Here is a 21,311-nt window from a genome sequence, read left to right on the forward strand (position 1 = left end):
GGGGGGGGGGTTGGAAATCACTTAAAACGTAGAAATGCAAAAAATATATTTTTTTCTCTAACAATTTTTTTTTGGGGGGGGACCAAGTCCAAAATCTAATGGCATGATCCTTGGACCATACCTACCCCCCCCCCCCACCAAGTTTCGTCGAAATCCGTCGAGGAGTTTTTCCGTAATACTGTTCACAAACAAACAAACAGAAAGGGGTGAAAACAGTAACCTCTGATCTTCGATGGCGGAGGTTAAAGAGAAGGGCACTTGGTAGAGCGCATACCTCCGCCATGTAATCCATGATCCACGAGAACATATCTGGCCCAATATATGTTTGAAATATCGTGCTGTATATCGTTTTTGGCCCGATCTCTCAATGGTGAAGAATCACTTTAAAAATTCTAGTCGTCGGATCTGGATCCAGATATTCACCAAAATCTAATCAGTTCATCCTCGTCACACACACGTACGCCAAGTTTCATCCAAATCCGTCCACAACTTTTTGAGATATTTTTGTGCACAAACAGACAGACAAACAGACAGAAAGGGGTGAAAACACAACCTCCTTCACCTTCGATGGTGAAGGTAATAACATACTCAGGAAACGAATATACTTGGCGAATTCTTGAATTCACAAGTAATAAATGTAGAAAGGTAAAATATATACAATGTAAATAAATACATAGCGCTGATGGTAAATTGTATATAAATAAGCTATTCTAAGGTGTATGTGGGAAGTTCTTCCTCTTTGTTTGTATGCAGCACAAAGCTACAAAGTTGTAATGCCACTGATGCAGTGCCCCCTGTTGGTTAAGGCATGAATTTGTAATTTGTTTCGTGTGCTGGCGGGAGCTCGCCTACTCTTTACGAAGGACACCGTGGGATCTTTAACATCCATCAATTGATACTAACAGTCGGCACGCCCGTTTAACGTCCACCCGAGGGACAGCACACACATTGATGAACTAATCACTATGGAAAACATCGGGATGACAGTTTCGAGATGGGTCGGGATTCAAACCCAGGCTATACAGCTTAGAGGCGAGTGTCTGTACCTCAAGGCCATGCTGTCAGCCCTATGTGGGGGGTAGTGCAGATGGTCAAGTGTATATAGAAATAAAAAAACCATAATGGTTCCCAAAAGCATGTGCAATCACAGACTAGTGAATCCCATGAAATGTTTTTAAAAATGGACAAAATCCGGAAATGAAATCGTGCCCCTAATGACGTTTTGCTCCGATCCCAAAATTTTATGACATTCCTCATGTTCTTCCATACACGTGCGGAATATGAAAGAAATACGGTACGTCCAGTCATTATCGAGTAGAGACTTTGAGATGTGCCTGCCAAGAACCAAGGAGGGATGGATTCACGGACAGGTCAAAATTCAAGCCCCCGTGCCCCCCCTCCCCGAAACGGGCTGGTGCCTCATTTGGGGGCGAAGCCTGCGTTTGGAAGCACGGCAGATAACCTTCTGTTCACTTCCAAAATGTGTGGGAAAAGTGACGTTCTTGTCAGGGACATCTCATGAAAGACTGCCTGGTTCTCTTGCTGCCACAGCAAAACGGATCAAACGAGTGAGTGGAATCAGGTCAGGTATGGGAGCATGCGCCGGAGCAGCGCGTCGCTGCATCCTCTTTCCGCAGGTACTCCAGAGGCCTCCGTCTGGCTATCCCCCGGGCAGATGCCTGGCCCATTCCTATGGCAGATGATTAATAACAATTCTTACAAATACCGCAACTTTAATGAATTTATAGGAAATTACATCAGCGTTGCATGCTTGCTAGCAAGCTTCTCACATTCTGAGATTTGACAGTATTTAACAACATCCTAAAATCAACCTTCAAACAAAATTTAACCAATCTTGCTTTTGCATTCTGCCTCCCCCCTTATTTTTCCTGTTAAAAAAACAACCCCAAAACAACAACAATAACAACAAAACATGGAAAAGCTGCTACTGACAACCGCAAGTGCAGAAGGGTGGGAGGGGAAGTCAAAAGCGCTATAGCACAGCGAGAACGGCGTCGGCTTGACAACGAAGCCTCATCAACTCACATTTACAATAATTCTTCGCAACGAGCAAAGGTTTATGGGATGGACGATGACCGACTCGAGAGATAGGTTACAGAGCACACTCTTTACCAACGCCGTTCGGTTTCTCCAAACCAAGGTTTCCTTTTCCCAGTCGTCACGCCGAGTCTGGCATCGCGATGGCGGCAGCTGCCGAGTGTCGTTTGGTCGTGCAAAAGGAGATTACAAAGTAGAGGCCTTTGCAACATCATCGCGCCCATCTCACATGGAGTGCTGGAAACTTTTCCAAGTCGATTATCAAGCATTTAAGGTTCTTGAGAACGATGGCAAATCTGAGGTTCTCGAGCGTTAAGGTCAAACGCACCAGGCTTGACAAAACATTGTCCTCTTCCGTGCTGCAGCAGTTGCGAGGGGATGCAGAAGCATCTGCTGGTGATCAATGTCATAAACAATGAGCTTAATACAGCTGGATGGTCTCGCACCCACAGCCGGATGTGCAGTTGCTGCAGGATGAACAGGATAAACAAAAGTTAGGTGAGATCATTGGCAATAAGTACGACAGACAGCAATCACCATAACAACGAGAAGCTTGTGGTCCCTTCACCTAACCAGCCAATCATCATCAATTCGCATGCAGCCTATGCCTGCTGGTTGAATCATCGCTGGGAGCGCGGCTGTGCCGTTGATGCAGTGCCTGCTGTTTCCAGTAAGCTGGTACACATTTTGCTGACCTCGGAAGGATGACAGGCTGAGTCAACCAACTTGGTGTTATTCAACAGCATGACTGGGTTGGAATTCAAGACCCTAAGATCTTAAACCAGCCACCTGAATCGTTAAGCCAGTACCAGGTTTAACCAACCAATGCTCCTCTGCCTTTGCTCTGACATTATGCCCAATCAGAATCAGGGCATGACATTCTCAAGTGTTGTTGATATGTGTTCAAATCCCTTCCTCAAACTGAATATGCGTTCTGTAGCTTACAATTTAACAATCAAAACCAAAGGGAGACAAAAGTAATTTCATTTCAGTCTGAGATACCATCCATCCATCCAATGGACCCATGCTCTATACAGAGTGTCGATGCTGCCGGAGCAGTCTCCTCGGCTATTGAGCACAATCCTGGACGGGTCGCCACTCTCACCCAGGATACTCGAATGGCTCAATCATCCCAGCAAGCTGGTACTCACTTTGCCGACCTCGGAAGGATGGCAGGCAGAGTCAACTCCACCTGGTATTAATTTTAACGGCAGAGCGGGATTTAAACTCAGGACCCTAGAATCCTAAGCTTTCCACCCTAACCGTTAAGCCAACACCAGGCATAGTCTGACGTACCGTGATTATTTTAGTCTTGCAAAGGTTCAAAACAGGGAATTTTCGGATGTAAAAAGCGGATTGAAATGATTTTTCATAATCTTGTCCGGAAAATTAAGCCTGGAAGTCTTATTTGCATGACATTTTCATCCAATACATAACATTTTCAACCAGAAGGGCACTCTGTGACATCACCAATTATGCCTCCACCCACATTATTGCATCATTATAATACTTGTACAAAGTTTGATTTAAATCTCTGAACTCAGATACAAAATATTAAATAATTCTGGCGTCTGATCAGGTTGAAATTTCAAACTTGTATTCCCCATGACTACTCGATCATAACTGTGATGGTTTACATCGATTGATGAAGCGGTTCAAGAGAAATAATTTATCTCAAAAATTTTTGCTCAATCCATTATGGCTGCCAGACCATGTGACATCAATTATTTGTGAATACACTAGAATCCCTAAAGCTTGGGGAGCATGCGTGTCGAGTTTTCCCTCGATCTGTCCAGCCGTTCTGGAGAAGAAGATTTTTGTTATAGGTTTCAGGGTAAATCCAACATGGCTGCCACACCACATGACCTATGACATCATAATTACCATGAGAACATTCTACACGAGTCGCCGCCACTCCTCTGGTGAAAATTTCGTCTCAATCTTTCAAGTGGTTGCGGAGAAAAACTCTCACGTTATGTGTGGACGAACAAACAAACAAACAAACAAACAAATGGACCCAAATGGAATACCCTCTCCTCCGGCGAGGGCAATTAACTCGGACGTACGTACAACCTGAAAACATAATGCCACTGACGACATTGTCAGCAGAGGCATAAAAAGCCAAGATGATCGAGCGCAGTTGAAACGACACGTTTTTGCATACGTACTCAACATCCGGTGTCGGACTGACGGAGAAGTGTGCGAAGTTAACTGAAAAAAAACCTCCAAGTGAAGGCACCATTTATATCAGCATTTGTTTTCCCGGGATTAACAAACAAGACATTGACACTTTGCGCAGGCATCAACAAGAACCGAGAAGTGATTGCTCACGAGCTCAGGTGCGTCATCATTAGTGGCAATTAAGGCTTCAAAAACACAAAGTTGTCCTCGGCCTCAGTTGCTGCCCTCAGGACACAGCGCAGCGCGTTGGTTCACAGCTCTCATTAAGGGGATGCATCTGAGCAGGATTTTCACTGCCGTACATCATGCTGAAGCGAATCGAGTAATGATCAATGGTTTAACGTGAAATACTCTGGCTCTTTTACTACCTGGCGATACCTTATTCAACTTCCTGGTTCAAATGTTTAACAAGGGACTTGCGTTCATTTGGAAGCTTGGGAATCTATTGTTACGGCAATGGCATAAGGGGTAAAAAGGGGGAATCCAGCAGTTTATAATAGTTATTTCATTGTACATGTTCAGCATAAGCGTATGTAATAAGTGCACAACAGGTAGTGCCAAATTGGTTCGAGTAAAGATCCCTCTCTCTTCCCTTCCAAATGTTCGTTAAAAAAAAATAAAAAAAAGTATATATATATGTAATAATTTCCCCCACCTTTTTGTTCCAGTGGCTTTTTCCCCCCATGGAAATCAATCACCATAACAAGTCATGCTTAGATGAAAATGCGTCAGGATAGGTTCCCACGTGACCTCCAGGAGACGGAGACAAAGTGGGACGTGATGGTCAAATTTGTTCAGAATGCCTCGTCTCACCTCCAAAAACCTGAGGGTGCATCGATTGCACACGCTGATGGATTATTGCACGAGGTAATTACGATATGTGGAAACTTGCAATCATGTGTTCTGTACACACCTCACACCAAACAGGCATTTGGAATGAACTCTGGAACAGTTCTTCAACAATGACATGATTAATAATACATGTTTGGGTTTTTTTTCTTTTTGGCAGAGAGTGCACGCACGCACGCGCACGCACGCACGCACACGCACGCACGCACGCGCACGCACGCACGCACGCACGCGCACACACTACAAACATTAGGAACACCTTCCTAATATCGAGTTGCACCCCATTTTGCCCTCAGTACAGCCTCAATTTGTTGGGGACATGGACTTTTATAAGGTGTCGAAAGCGCTCCACAGGGATGTTGGCCCATGTTGACTCCAATGCTTCCCACAGTTTTGTGTCAAGTTGGCTGGAGGTGGATCTCGACTCCGAATAGCTCGTTCCATCTCATCCCACAGATGCTCAATTGGATTGAGATCTGGTGAATGGGCAGGTCACTGCAGTAACCTGAAATCACCGTCACGTTTGTGGAAACATTCCTGGACAATCCTAGCCTTGTGGCACGGGGAATTATCCTGCTGAAGAAATCCATTCACAGATGGATACACTGCTGCCATGAGAGGATGCACCTGATTGGCAATGATGTTCAGATATCCTGTGGCTTTCAAACGTTGCTCCACTTTTATCGAGGGGCCCAATGTGTGTCATGAAAACACACTCCACACCATCACACCACCACCACCAGCCTGCAATGTTGACACAAGGCATGATGGATGCGTGTACTCATGTGGTTTTCTCCATACCCTAATCCTCTCGTCAGCGTGAAACAGCAGGAACCGGGATCCATCAGACCAGGTAATGTTTTTTTCCAATCCTCCAGTGTTTTCATCCCTTAGCCCACTGCAACTGCAGGTTCTTGTTTTTGCTGAAAGAAGTGGAACTCTGTCTGGTCATTAGCTGCCACACCCAATTCGTGCCGAGGTACGACGAGTTGTGCATTCTTTTCTGGGTCTTTCAGCACTAATGTTGTACTGGACTGTCAGTTGACTAACTGTAGCCCATCTGTTGCTCTGCACAATTTGTTTCAGCCTCCTTTGGCCTCTTTCATCAATGAGCCGTTTTCGACCACTGGCCTGCCGCTGTCTGGATGTCCTTTGGGTGGTGAACCATTCTTGATACACACGGTAAACTGTTGAGTGTGAAAAACCCAGCAGCGTTGCAGTTCTTGACGCACTCAAAATCGCTGTGCATGGCACCTACTACCCTACCCCGTTCAAAGGCATTTAAATCTTTTGTCTTGCCCATTCACCCTCTGAATGGTACACATACACAATCCATATCTCAACCATCTCAAGGCTTAAAAATCCTTCTTCAACCTGTCTCCTCCCCTTCATCTACACCAGGGGTTCCCAATCTTTTTTTACTGGGGTATCATTTCACATGTTCGTGGTCCCACCGAGTACCACTGTACCAAAATTCACCTAAAATAGTGTTTATTTGTGATACAGATACGACAATGGGGAGTTAAACAATACTAACAATTCACAACTATGACATTGAGCAAACTGATCTGAACAAAAGAATGATACAGTTAGTACCTATTTGATTGTGTAAAATGTCCAGTCAATGGGATGGTTGAGCCTGCTTCTTGCTCACAAGCAGGTCGATGTCAGGCTTTGTTTTGGATAAAGCGTACCGAACATCATGTTCAACATCCAGTCGGGATCTTTGTTTTGTTTTTAGAATAACGACTGACGAGAACCCAGCTTAACACAGCCATGTAGATGGGAATACTATGAGCGAATGAACAGCCCAGGGCAGCTAGCTTAGGGTAAGACCCCAACATTCCACACCAGAAGTCCGCAAGATTCATCTCGTCAAACTGATCTCGGGCTGTGGAGTCGTTCTGGAGATCAATCAAGCTTTCCTGCAGTCCTGTTCCAAGTGGCAAATCCAATGCATTCATGCAAAACATTTTCAGATCCAGTTCCTTGAGATCCGGAAAATAGGAATTTAATTCCTCATCCAAATAAGCGAGGTGATCTTTTACCAGTTGTATGAACTCCCTTGGGGGATTCTTTTCACGCTTCTGAAGAATATCGGCCGTGCAAGAAAACATGACCACCACTCCCGCTTCGACATTCGTCTTCCACAGAAGTTTTTCTTGAAATCCCTTGACCTTGTCTACGGAGTCTATGATAGTCGCGCCAGTCCTCTGAAGAGACTTGTTCAGGGCGTTTAACTGAGAGAAAATGTCGACCAAATAAGCCAGGTGCAATGCCCAGTCGGGGTCGTTCAAAGCAGCGACGAAATCGACAGTCTTTGGTTTTCCTTCGTTTTCGAAGAATTCACGAAGCTCAGCTCGCAGTTCAAACATGCGCTCCGCCATATTTCCACGGGATAACCATCTCACCTCAGTGTGGAATAAGAGAACGTTATGGTCGGAGTCGAAATCCTTGCAAAGTTTCTTGAAAAGTCGCGAATTGAGAGCCTGGGATTTCACATGGTTCACAATTTTGATCATGGTTGAGAGAACGCCAGTCAATGGCTTGGGGAGCCCCTTGGCTGCGAGTGCGTGGCGGTGTATCGTACAGTGTAGGCCGCGCACTTCAGGCGCAACTGCCTTCACAAGCGTTTGGAAACCTGATCTGCACCCCAACATAGCTGGAGCACCATCTGTAGTACAGCTTTTCAGATCAACCCATGACACCCCAACTTGATCAAAGCCGGAAGACACCTCTTCGAAAATGTCCTTTGCTTTCGTTATGGTTTTAAACGGGCGGCAAAATAGTATTTCATCCTTGAACTTGGCTTTATGCACGTACCAAACGAACGCTAACAGTTGGGCACAATTTGCCACGTCAGTTGACTCATCCAATTGCATCGAAAATCCGCATGGAGATGCCTTGATGTCTGCCACCACCTGGTCACGAATATTGGTTGACATTTCTTCAATGCGTTTCTGAACTGTTTTGTTTGACAACGAAAGAAAATTGAGCTTCTTGGTGCTTTGTTCTCCCCACATGAGATGTACGATATCCTTTGTGGTGGGAAGGATGAGGCTTTCACCGACGGTGTGAGGTTTTTTCTGTTCTGCAGCCTTTACGGCTGCCATGGACTGCTGTTGAAAACTGCCGCTGCCGTCGAAGCGTGCTCTTTTCATGGCATTTTCATTCCGACGAAAAAAATCATGGTCCTTGTCGCTGTTTTCAGGATGAACAGAATCAAAATGGCGCTTCAATAGACTTGGCTTCATAGATTGATTGCCGAGAACTTTTCCACAAATCACACACTGTGGAGCTTCTAATTCACCTTTTTGGATGGAAGTGAAGCCTAACTTGAGATAACTCTCCGAATATTTTGGCATTGACATGATGCTGGTGAACGATAATGGTAACAATAAGCCGGGAAATAAGCAATGATGACAGTGTGGCGTGTAGAGACAAAACGAATAATAAGACTTGTGCACCATGGCCGATAACAAACAGCTGTCAGTGTACAGCCGCTTCGATATAAATTTAATGATTGTGCACAAGCTGCATGAGAGAGAAGTAAAATAAAAACTGTGTTTATAAAAAAATAAAAAATAACAAAAAAAAAGCACGCGGCCACGTACCACGCTGCGTACCACCGAGAAAGTCCAAATGTACCACCTGTGGTATGCGTACCACAGGTTGGGAACCCCTGATCTACACTGATTGAAGTGGATTCAACAGGTGCAATAAATAAGGGATCATAGCTTTCACCTGGATTCACCTGATCAGTGTATTTCATGGAAATAGCAGGTGTTCCTAATGTTTTGTACACTCAGTGTATATTCTGTATATACAGTGCCGATATATAAGGTCCACACCCCCTTTCAAAATTTTCACCTTTTGTTGCCTGATAGCCTGGAATTAAATTAGATTACATCAGACTTTTTCCACCTTTATTTACACATTGTAACCCACAACTTCCAAGTGAAACAAATTCTACAAATTTCAGAAAATAAATTAAAAATACAAAACTAGAATATCTTGGTGGAATAATTGTCTACCCCACCCCCCCCCACCTTATAATATAAATTGTAAATGAGCTCAGGTGTAACCAATCACCTTCAAAATCACACACAAAGTTAATTGGCCTTCACCTAAATTGTCGTGATTCTGATTATTTCAGAATATAACCAGCTGTTCCTGGAGGTTTCCTCTGCTGGGTCATGCATTTCACAGCAAAGACTCAACCATGAGAACAAAGGAGCTTTCAAAAGACCTCCGGGATAAAGTTGTGAAAATGCACAGATCAGTGAACGGGTATAAAAATATTTCAAACGCCTTGAATATCCCTTGGAGCACAGTCAAGAGGATCATTAAGAAGTGGAAGGTAAATGGTACCACCAAGACCTGCTGACATCAGGCCGTCCCTCCAAACTGGATGATCAGGCAAAGAGGAGACCGATCAGAGAGGCCACCAATAGGCCAATGGCCATTTTGAAAAAGCAAATCTTTACGGCAAAGACTGGTCACTGTGTGCATGTGACAACAATATCCCAAGCACTCCACAAGTCTGGCGTCTGGTCTGTACAGTAGGGTGCCAAGAAGGAAGCCATAACTCAAAAAATCCCACCTTGAGTCCCGTTTCAGATATGCAAAAAAAACACTCCGGAGATTCTGAAGCAATGTGGAAAAACGTTTTGTGGTCTGACGAAACCAGGATGGAACTTTTTGGCCTAAATGCAATATGTTACATTTGGCACAAACCCAACACAGCACATCACCCAAAGAACACCATCCGTACTGTGAAGCATAGTGATGGCAGCATCATGTTATGGGGATGTTTCTCATCAGCAGGGACTGGGGCACTTGTCAAGGTCGAAGGGAAAATGGATGGAGCAAAATACTGAAAAATCCAAGAGGAAAACCTGCTGACCTCTGCAAGAAAGCTGAAATTGGGACGGAAGTTCACCTTTCAGCATGACAACGACCCGAAGCACACAGCCAAAGCTACACTGGAGTGGCTAAGGAACAAAAAAGATAAATGTCCTTGAGTGACCCAGTCAGAGCCCCGATCTAAATCCAATCGAAAATCTGTGGCACGACTTGAAGATTGGTCCATCAAAGCACCCCACACAACTTGACTGAGCTTGAACAGTTTTGTTCAGAAGAATGGACAAATATTGCCCAATCAAGGTGTGCAAAGTTGGTAGAGACCGATCCCAACAGACTCACAGCTGTAATTGCTGTCAAAGGTGCTTCCACAAAGTATTAACTCAGGGGGGCGGACACTTATCCTACCAAGATATTCTAGTTTTGTATTTTTAATTAATTTTCTGAAATTTGTAGAATTTGTGTTTCACTTGGAAGTTGTGGATTACGATGTTTAAATAAAAGGTGGAAAAAGTCTGATTTAATGTTGTTTAATTCCAGGCTATAAGGCAACAAAAGGTGAAAATTTTGAAAGGGGGAGGAGACTTTCTATATCGGCACTGTATGTTCAAAACGATGTGCAACTTTTTTACATTACTACCGTACAATATTTGTTATTACTGGTCAATTTTGTTTGATTTTTGTCTAAAATAATACACAGGTTTAGTTAAATTTGTTTACTATCATGGGGGAAAAAGCGTCAACATGCAATAAGGAGCTTTACCATTAATAGTTGACAGATCAATCCAAGTATCGCACCTCTGCATGAAAGCTGCCACAAGGGCAATTAAGTTGTCGATAACTCGGCTGAGAACTGAAGCTGGTATTTGTTCGATTTCCCATCTGAGGCAAGTAAATTTTCAACTCCTGCGAGTGCGTGTGGTTTGTTTCCATTGACTTCAGCTTTTAGGGACCCCCATAGGTAATCGGCGGGAGGATACAGATCCATGGAGGGAGGCCTTAACGGTTGTCCCCCAGTTTTCCTTAACGAGAAAAATCGAACCCAGGCCTAATTACCATCTGATTCTGTTTCCTCCCGAAATACTCAACACAGGTGTTTATAAATATTTTGGAATAAAAAACATTGGAAAAAACGATGAGTGTAGGAATCATGACTACTGCCATGCCAGTCAGGCTCACAGCCTGGCATCCGGAGCCTCTGTAGACAGTCAACGAGCGGCCACGCAGTTTCATTTCCAGATCGATTAACACTTTTCAGGATACAATGGAGTTTTGCGAAATAATTTGACCGTGTTCATTTGAACCAGAGTGGTGTCGAGGGGAATTGGAGCGTATGGACCTGTATCAAGTTAAGTAAAGTGGAGTTCAGTGGAACGAAATGAGGACGGTGAAGAATTGGTGCGGTGTGATGCCGACTGCATGGGAACCATATATGCTGCCAATGGTGTTTGGAGGAAGCTTTTCCACTCACTTTACCCACCCCCCCTCATTTACACAGCTAAACGCTCAGCAATCTGGCATCTTGTTTTATCCTGGTGAAGGTGTGTTGCACTCTCCCAACATCTCAATCTCACGGCAGCCTTTCGAGATGTACATAGAGACATACGGGTAAGTCGACGGCATTTTGTGGGGATTGAAATGACCGATAGTTTGCTACCCCATAATGAAATTTCAACCTTTCTCTGGAGTTTCCCCAAGGGCTTTCAGGAGGAGATTGAGGAAGTGAAAGCTCACCAAAATGTTTGGGTCACATTTATCAAGTGTCACTGCTGCTTGCACGTGGTCAACCGGCGTACCCGGGACACGACCGCCCTCCGTGGCCCAACACCATCACCGGGTTGCTGCTCGCTAGCCTGAGATTTTGCGACGCACCCGTCGTCCCCGTTGGCTGCGGCTGCCCCATCAGGCCCACTGCCTTCGTTGTTTGGCCAGCCATTTGGTTCGCTATCTGGAACTAGTTCTGCTTCATCCGAACCTTCATCTGGAAGGTTTTGGGGTGAGGGAGAAAGAGAGGGGGGAGGGGGGGTGTGGTGGTAGAGGAAATATTGCCAGTTACACAAATTACAGCATTAAACATTTGAAGGCTCAAGCTGAATTGTATAACACCAGTTATTTGTGTTGTGCTGCCTTTGGGCAAAAGCAGATTCACAAATGTAACAAAATGTTGAGTATCATTGCTACAGGCTCAATACAGTCTCACAAACAAAACAAAACAACAACAAAAAAAACCTTTCAAGTGCGTCGATACAATATGAAATCAAATGCACCGGAAATGTTCCAAGACAGAAGAATATTAAAATAAGTTTAGCTATTAGTTATGGGATTAAAATAGGCGGAAAAGATAAAAATAAAAAGCCAACAACAACCTTTTTAGGTCATCTCTTCGAGCATGACCAAATAATATTGGTGTTGAGAGGAGAGGTGACGATCCGTCCGTCAGTCCGTCCACAATGAAGTTGAAGCGGGAGATCTGGTCATTAGTGATCCTGATAGAGGTCAATGAGACGTACACGATGGTATGACTTTCAAGGTCACCGAAGGTCAAGGTCAAGGTCAAGGTCACGAGGCCTTTGAAGTTGCGAAAATGACGATTTTCAAATTCTATCTCCTCCGCCATTTCTCAAGAAATCTTGAATTTGATTGTGGCAAATGAAGCTATGGGACAATATCTAAATTTGCTCTGGCCGGATTTTCGATATTCGCTTTCGTTTTCGTGTCACGTGACTTCAAAGTTGGCAAAAAATGCGAAAATGACGATTTTCAAATTCTATCTCCTCCTACATTTCTCAAGCAATCTTGAATTTGATTGTGGCATATGAATCTATGGGACAATATCTAAATTTGGTCAGGACGGATTTTCGAATTTTGCTTTCGTTTTCGCGTCACGTGACTTCAAAGTTTGCAAAAACTGCCCTACCTTCAGGAGGCTATATATTTTCTCTCGCAGAGATGACCGTCACTCCCACACGGGGGTAATTTATGACAATTGTCATCCATTAACCTTTTATACAAGACTTAATGATCACCCTCAGAGGTACGGATGTATGGTAGGCACGGCCATACCTCAGGTAATTATCCGTATTTGAAGCACCCACTCCCGAAGGGAGCGGCCAGGGGTGTTGTTTTATTATCCTTTTCAAATGGGTAATTCAAAATGCCTCCCTCCACTGGGAAACATGGAGACAGGAATACAGTACCTAAATGGGTGAGGACTTGTAATACCCTCCCACACCTAGAGGCAGCACTACACGATACACATTTACATAGAAAATTTGCGTCCCTCCCCCCCCCATCCCATCCATCCATTGGGACCATACTCTGTGCAGAGCGTTGGCGCTGTCGAAGCAGTCTCCTTGGCTATTGGACACAATCCTGGACGGGTCGCCACTCCGACACAGTATACCAGCAAGCTGGCACTCATTTTGCCGACCCCGGAAGGATGACGGGCAGAGTCAACCCCACCTGGTATTAATTCAACAGCCGAGTGGGATTTGAACTCAGGATCCTCGGATCCCAAGCCCACCACCGTAACCATAGACCACTGGCAAAGATAAAAACACCCATATGTATCAATTAGGGTCATGCTGATCCTGTGTCGCAAGTCTGGATTAAATTGGCCCAGAATTGTAGGAGCAGCATGCACCCACGTGCGCGCACGCACGCACACACACATACTATAGTAAGTAAGTAAGGAAGTTATTGGAGTAGTGAAGGGCGAAAAAAAAACACCCAATAGTTAAAGTGGAAATTAAGCAACACCAGGAGAAAGAAGAGAAGGACAAGAGAAAGGTATGGAAGTGCAGACACGTCTCGTGAAATGAACAGGTGGTACAACTTTGGGTGATGGTGTAATGAACAAGGAAGAATAAAACGGCATCCATCAAACCAAGGCAGATAAATAATTTCGAGCTGGTGAGGCATTGAGGTGAACATGAGCAACTTAGAGGATTTTTCATCCTCCAGGTCACCAAGTTACCAGTAAGGATTCTTCTCCGTGCGGTTTTCCACACTGTCGGGGCATCACAAACTTCGTGTGTGTGTGTGTGTGTGTGTGTGTGTGTTTATATATATATATATATATATATATATATATATATATATATATATATATATATATATATATATATATATATATATATACACATACACACACTTGCGTCAGGAAGGGCATCCGGCGTAAAACATGTGCCAAATCACTATGCGGATCATACGGATGATCTGCTGTGGCGAACCCTAACGGGAGCAGCCGAAAGAAGAAGAAGATATGTATATATATATTGTTGCGGTTTTCGCGCCCGCCGGCGTGCTGACGGCCACGTAACTCGAATCGCGGCACGTCGCCCACCGGACGGACAATCCAGTCGTGACCCTCTCGGACTAACGCCGGGAACCAGTCACGGGTGGACCTTTCGGTCTCACCGCGATCGAGCCAATCAGCCCCCGCGTGGGATAGGGTTGCTCGCCAAATTCGAACTACCTAAGTACCCACGCGGAGGGTAGACCGGGCGATCGCACCTCGCCGCAGGTCGACTTCGGACATGGGCCACTTAAGCGACCCGTTCCGACTATCAGAATAACCGAGCGGTGTTATCGTCGACCTCGACGGTTCGATTAATTATCGGGCGTATTCAGCCCACTACCAACCCTTTACGTGAAGCAAGATGGGGGTTCAGTGGGGGAAAAAACGAAGCGAGGCGGGAAAAAGTTCAACAATAAAGCACATTTATTCGCGGCACACGGGAAGCACACAAATACAATTCCACCAAATGCACACAAAAAAAGAAAACACAATTCCATTTACACAAAAAGCAAACATAAAAGTGAAAACACAGTGCAGAGCTAATTCCGACTACCGAGCACACGGCAACACTTATACAATTCTACTTCACAGACGGCGCCGACAACACATACCCAAAACCAAGGAAAAGAAATACCCTCAAGAATGAGGTAGGCCTGGGGCCGAGACCTGGTCGGGCCTACCCGTCTGGTGATGAGACGCGGAGCGGCGATGGCCCCGCAACCCGCGGGCCTCGTGGACAGTGCCTGGCAGGGGGTGGGAACGGGGCCCCCTTGGTCGCACTATCTCAGCGCGGGGGGGGAAACAGGAGGGGGTTGCTGATGCTCGGGGTATAGAGGATCTTTATTATGTGCGACGAGCGTCTCCACCTCGGCCAGGTCGCGCTGCCGGCCTCCCTCGGGCGCGCAGCCCCTTCACGCCGCGAGCACCCTTCGTCCGACTCGCCGCCTCTCCACAGCTCGTCCCCTCCGTTCCGACTCCAACGCACACGACGAGCAGCTCCACCGCCCGCGAAGTCTTGACTCTCTGTTCCGACTCCTTCGCCTCGTTCCGACTCCTTCGCCTCCGTTCTGCTGACTCTTTCGCTCCGACTTTTACGACTTCTCGTTCCCGTTCTGCTGACTCTCTCGTTCCTCTTGCGACTCCTTCGTTCCGACTTTTACGACTCCTTTGACTGACGAACACCGTCCTTTTATCCCCCCGTAACTTCGCCTTTGACCCCCTCCCTTTGACCTTTCAACTCGCTCCCCATTGGCCCGACAAAAAGTGGGCGTGAAGGCTTTTTGATCCACAAATTTGCATATATCGATCGCCCTGGGGGCGGGGCCAATTCGCCCCTCGCTCACCGATTGGACGGCAAAAAGTGGGCGTGTGTCGTTTTGGATCCGTTTTTGAAGCAGAAAATCCGTGATTTTGTACACGCTGTTCAACGTGCGCCCTACACGAGTCCAGCATCGGTGCCCATGAGTGGCGCGAGACGACGGCGATGCGATGGTGGCGAGTTGTGACGGTAAAGGTCGTGGCGGTTGTGGTGAAGCGGTGGTTGTGGTCGGTGGTTGATGTTGTGGTTGTGATGGTGGCGATTGGTCCAAAATAAAGATAGTAAAAGAAAAACGGCTATCCTAAAGAGTCGCAGCACGTATAAATGACATGTATTCCCACTAGACAACGGGTTTGGGCCTAACTACACATGCACTTACCGAGATACCTCACCTAAGGGACCTGAATGGTGGTTTGCGAATCTGGTAACCACAACACTACCCCTTCCCTTTTTACAGACTCGTCCCGAGTCGTCATTTTCGTGTGCCATCATGTGTAGTTTTCCCCTAGTACACTTTACCTACGGATCCCTGAGTGCGACATTCATGGTATTCGTGTCCCCAAAATAAATAACCTGAGGGCTGCGTAACTATCTAAACAAACTCACTCACACGGACGACTTAAATAAAATTGCCGGCGCTAAGACATACATGCCGGGGGCGCACTCATATTTACAGTACATCTTACCTTAACTTACAAATTTTACACTAAACCATGGCCCAGGATCATTGACTCTGCAAAAAGAAAGCAGTTAGCAGGGAGCCAGGCTGCCCACATGCAGTCTCTGACTCAAACAATGCAGGTGACAGGGAACGTGGCTGGCTGCTCACACGCAGTCCAAGGCCTTCCTTTTTGAACTGAACTCAGTGAACCACAACGGTGCTTGGGCTGCACAACGCAGTCTCCGTGCCAGCTCAAGTGGCACACGCAATGAGCACAACGAATGGATGCATGAACACAAACACGGTGCACGGGCCGCCACTGCAGGCCCGTGTTGTAGCTGCCAACAGGGCAGTTCTTGCAGCTTGCAAACTGTTGCTTTCAGATCCTGGCGCACATGGAAATGAACAGGGGGGGCAAAGCAAAAATTGAACGGGGCTTGTGAACATGGGCAGTGGGCATGGCATGGCAAAGGTGAGCAGGCAAACACAGCCCGCAGAAGAAGGCCGCTGCAGGCAAACACAGCCGGCAGACAAACTGGCCGGCACAGGCCTCGAAGAAAAACAGCCAGCAGCTGAACTGGCCGGCACAGGCCTTGCAGCACACAGCTGCCGATGATCCAGCCGGCACAGGCCTCGCAGCAAAACAACAGCTGCCGATGAAGTTGGCCGGCCTCCGCCTTGAAGCAAAACACGGCCAGCCGATGAAGTTGGCCAGCTCTTGCCGTTCAGTGGAGGTTGGTGGAGGGAGTGCGGTGGTGCTGGCCACTTGGAAGGCGGGCTCGGACCTACGTACCCGTCTGCCTCCCAACCTATGGGGTTTGGCTGTCACTGTACATACCCACTCCCTTAATTTGTCAAACCCCAATTTAGCCCCAACTTATTTTTTTGTTGTTTTTATTTTTACTTCCCCACTATAAATCGTCCCCTAACCCCCTTTATCGTCCTTGTTCGGCTAACCTATCCTGTCACCTAGCCTACTCCCAACCCCTACGTTCTCTTCGTGGAGGGGAATAAGGGAGAGCTAATCGTCCCTGTGTCGAGGCCCAACGAAGCCTCAGAATGGCCTCCCCAGAGTTCGGCGATCTTAACCAAAGTGCGGGTCCAGCGGCCCACAATGACAGCGAGGGATGGATGGTGCGGAGGGGGTACATCTCCTAATCTATCCTAACCATTTAACTGTTAAACTACCCCGGGGCTTTCAACAAGCGCCTCTCGCTTAAACTATTGGTTCTAACAACCCAGATTCCCGTCGCCTGTGTTGGTGTCCTTACAATTCGGGCCTCGCCCCAATTTTCTCTCCGTGCCCTCACACGGTCTCCTGGCTGGGACACGTGGCTCACTTTGGCAGGCACGACCCTCTGCCCGATTCTCCCGCTATGGCACCCCGGGCACTACACTGCCTCCGAGCCTACCAGCTCCCTAACACCGAGGAGTGCCCCCATGGCACCTCCCTGAAACGCACACGTGGCAGGCCGGCCTCCCGGGCCCCTTTCCGAGGGTCACCCGTGCCCACTGCACTGCCCACGCGGCTAATGGCGCCCCGGGCCCCTGCACCAAGCAGGCGCACCCGTGCCCACTACTCTATCCCGGCCCCCCATGGGCCCTTGGCCTACCGCGGCCGACTAGCCTGGTGCCCGGGGTACCCACTCAGCGATACTCACCTTTCGCAGCCACGCTCCCAAGCCTGTCAACAGGGCTCCTGCACCCTCCAAATGGGTCTCGAGCCTACTTTCCCACAAACAACAAAACGACCTCCATTTTTCAATTTGACTAACCCCCTAACTCACTTTACTCTGACCCCGGGGTCCTTGGGCGGGAGTCACTCCTCCCCCCCAATCACTCATCGCACCATGCATTCCCCATTCACTCCACTCACACAGACCCGCTGGCCTCACTCACTCAACAAGTACTCACCTCTCAACTCTTCAACACTTCAACACACACACCACTGAACTCTGCCATCCTTCTAACTACATCCCCTAACTAACTCGTGCTCCCACGTCGACCCTTAAACTACAGCACGTTCCTTTTAACACTACGTAGCTAAACTACGTCCCCTCTACACATCCACAAGTCTGTCACTGTCTCCTAACTCATTTTATTTCCCAACCTAAATCTGACTACAATCCCTCTCACTAATCCATTCCACGGACTCCATGAGGACTTACCCCTGCCCCATGAAGTCGGTCTAACTAAGCTAACCCTTCCCCCTAACTAGTTTCCATCCTGTGCCCAGGTTAAGGGGGTCTTCCACCCCTTTCCCAGGAATCCTGTACACCCGAAAGTGAGGCTTGCTTTTTTTTTTCATGCGCAGCACCTGCGCGGCAACTCAGAGCTCGCGCACTTTACACCTGCCCGTGACGTCATGCAGCTGCACGTGTTCCTCGTCCCTCCTTGGACGGTACCATCCGGCAGAGATACCCCTCCTGCCGGATTCCAACTCCACGTGCAGCCATGGCGTCACCGTGCGCATAAAAAAAAAAAACACAAGCCACACGTCTCGAGGGGTTTCCCACGCGAACACATGTGCTTTGCCCGTTGGAGCTTAACACACACGATCGCGTGGAGAACCCGTCCGGTCCAAATCCATTTACCTGCCTAAACTTTGTCCGTCCGCGGGATCGGCAAATCCACCGCGTGCGTTTCCGGACCGGGACTTCACTCTCGCAAGCGAGCACGTGGTGGTCTCGTGCGTTGCACAGCACGAACCGCGTGCTCACTGCTGGGTGAACCCGGCACGGTCCTCGAAACAACCACAGCCGCTACTCGGCTTTCTCTCCTCTGTCGCCGTCGTCGTCGCCATTCCACACACGCATACCTGCGTGTCACGCACACAGTCCACACCATCACATTCACACGGGAGACGCGGCTGCGTGCTCCCGCATGCCAACCGACATCTCCCTCTCATACCGCTCTCTCACACACACGGTCTCCCTGGCACACAGCGACCTTGCACACGGCCGTTCACTCACGCGTGCCTCACTACTCACACAAACCATACCACTCACACGTGGTGCTCCATTCACTCGCGCGGGGGCACTCACCCGCGGTGCCTCACCCACGCACGCGAGGGCACTCAACCGCTGTGCCTCATCCACACACCGTGCCTCACTCATACTGGCCGTTTCATCCACACACACGGCCTCTCTCACACACGGTGCCTCATCCATACACACGGCGACACTCACACACGCGGTCTCTTCCACACACGGGGACGCACTCACACCTTGCACCACACACACAGGGACAACCACACTGGGGATTTGTGTCCCCACAAGGGTCTCCGGGGCCTCTATACCCCCCAAGCTCTCCGTGCACCCGTCCACAGCACTCGTCCCCTCAACCTCGCAAAGCACGACCGAACTCACCTGGTCGTGACTCGCCTCAAGGGGGCATACTCCCTCCCCTCGTTCCTGGAGGAGGCCATCCCGCTGCTCGCACCGGGTCCCTACACGCTCCGCGAGCTCACCCCCATTATCCTCCACTACCTCCGTGTGTGTGTGTGCGTCACTTACCCCGTCTTCATCGTGTAGTCTTCCCTCTATTTTTTCTGTCTCCCGTGTCTCTGCCAACTCTTCACCCTTTACCTCCCTTGTCTCAACTATTATTTCTGTTGTCGCCACCTCGTGTCTCGTCTCACACGTTTTGGTCTCCCCATTTAATTTTTTCCCTTCGGTCATCGTCACGACCCTCGCCCAACACGTTCCACGAATTATTTTTTCACCCGCCTCCACCGCGGGCCCGTCAGCTCGTTGCACCCCCTTCCAGCTCGTTTGTTCCGACACGTGGAGTCGCCATTTTAAGTTCCCTGCTCACGGCCTTCATGCCCGCCTGCAGGCTTCGGCCCATGTTCTGCGTCTCACCCACGTAGTTCTTTCATTTCTTCCTTCATGTTCTGTGTATTCGCATCCATCGGCCGTTTTCACTTCATTTGTATTTGTATCCATCTTTTCATCCATTTTTTGTGTATTCGCATCCATCTTTTCGTTCATGCCTTTCATTTCGTTTTCATTTCATTTGTGTTTGCATCCATTTTTTCGATCATTTTCGCATTCATCTTTTCGTTCATTGCCGCCAGCATGGCGCATAGCTGGGCCATGTTGGATGCACTCAGCTGAGCAGTTTCGGCAAGGGTTGGGGAAGGGTTTTGGTGGAGAGGGGGGGGGGTGTCATACGCCGCGGCCGCACCCACCTCGGGCCCTGGGTTCAGTTGGGCGAGTCCGTGTTCCTGCACAATCAACATTTCCTGCTCGGGGATTCCATCCTGGACCATGGATCCTACACATTCTACATCCATTTCTAATACCCCCGGCTCCCGCTCGCCTTGAGACGCCATCTTGCTTCTCGTGAAGGGTTAATTTGCTCGCTCGTAATTTGGAGGGAATCGGGGGTCGCTTCTCTCACCCCTGGACCGATTCCCGTGAATTTCGCTGGAGACAGGAGAGCCTGTTGTCCCGCTCTCCAATACCAGTGCCGCGAGGAGGGCGATGAATTTGTATCCCACTCCTGACACCAGTGTTGCGGTTTTCGCGCCCGCCGGCGTGCTGACGGCCACGTAACTCGAATCGCGGCACGTCGCCCACCGGACGGACAATCCAGTCGTGACCCTCTCGGACTAACGCCGGGAACCAGTCACGGGTGGACCTTTCGGTCTCACCGCGATCGAGCCAATCAGCACGCGCGTGGGATGGGGTTGCACGCCAAATTCGACCTACCAAAGTACCCACGCGGAGGGTAGACCGGGCGTCGCACCTCGCCGCAGGTCGACTTCGGACACGGGCCAAGCGACCCGTTCCGACTATCAGAATAACCGGCGGTGTTATCGTCGACCTCGACGGTTCGATTAATTATCGGGCGTATTCAGCCCACTACCAACCCTTTACGTGAAGCAAGATGGGGGTTCAATGGGGAAAAAGACGAAGAGCGAAGCGGAAACAGTTCAACAATAAAGCACATTTATTCGCGGCACACGGGAAGCACACAAATACAATTCCACCAAATGCACACAAAAAAGAAAACACAATTCCATTTACACAAAAAGCAAGCATAAAAGTGAAAACACAGTGCAGAGCTAATTCACT

The 21,311-nt window shown here is 48.1% G+C and overlaps 1 protein-coding gene across 3 annotated transcripts in view; it reads right to left on the minus strand.

The window, feature by feature from the left end:
• Positions 1 to 1,713: 1,713 nt before the first annotated feature.
• Positions 1,714 to 21,311, minus strand: part of STK11 (serine/threonine kinase 11) — a 71,370-nt gene continuing 51,772 nt past the window's right edge. For 2 of the 3 annotated variants that reach the window (XM_085886257.1, XM_085886255.1), the window contains 2 exons: positions 11,686 to 11,932; positions 1,714 to 2,525 (listed from right to left, as the gene is read on the minus strand). In XM_085886257.1, coding sequence (XP_085742383.1) covers positions 11,715 to 11,932 — 218 coding nt within the window. In that variant the 3' untranslated portion in view covers positions 1,714 to 2,525; positions 11,686 to 11,714. The remainder of the gene's footprint in view (positions 2,526 to 11,685; positions 11,933 to 21,311) is intronic. The other variant, XM_085886256.1, reaches the window with a different exon arrangement.

This window comes from Eptatretus burgeri, chromosome 6 (genome assembly GCF_056783735.1).
Source record: "Eptatretus burgeri isolate ZD-2024b chromosome 6, Ebu_testis_v1, whole genome shotgun sequence".
NCBI classification, from domain to species: Eukaryota; Metazoa; Chordata; class Myxini; order Myxiniformes; family Myxinidae; genus Eptatretus; species Eptatretus burgeri.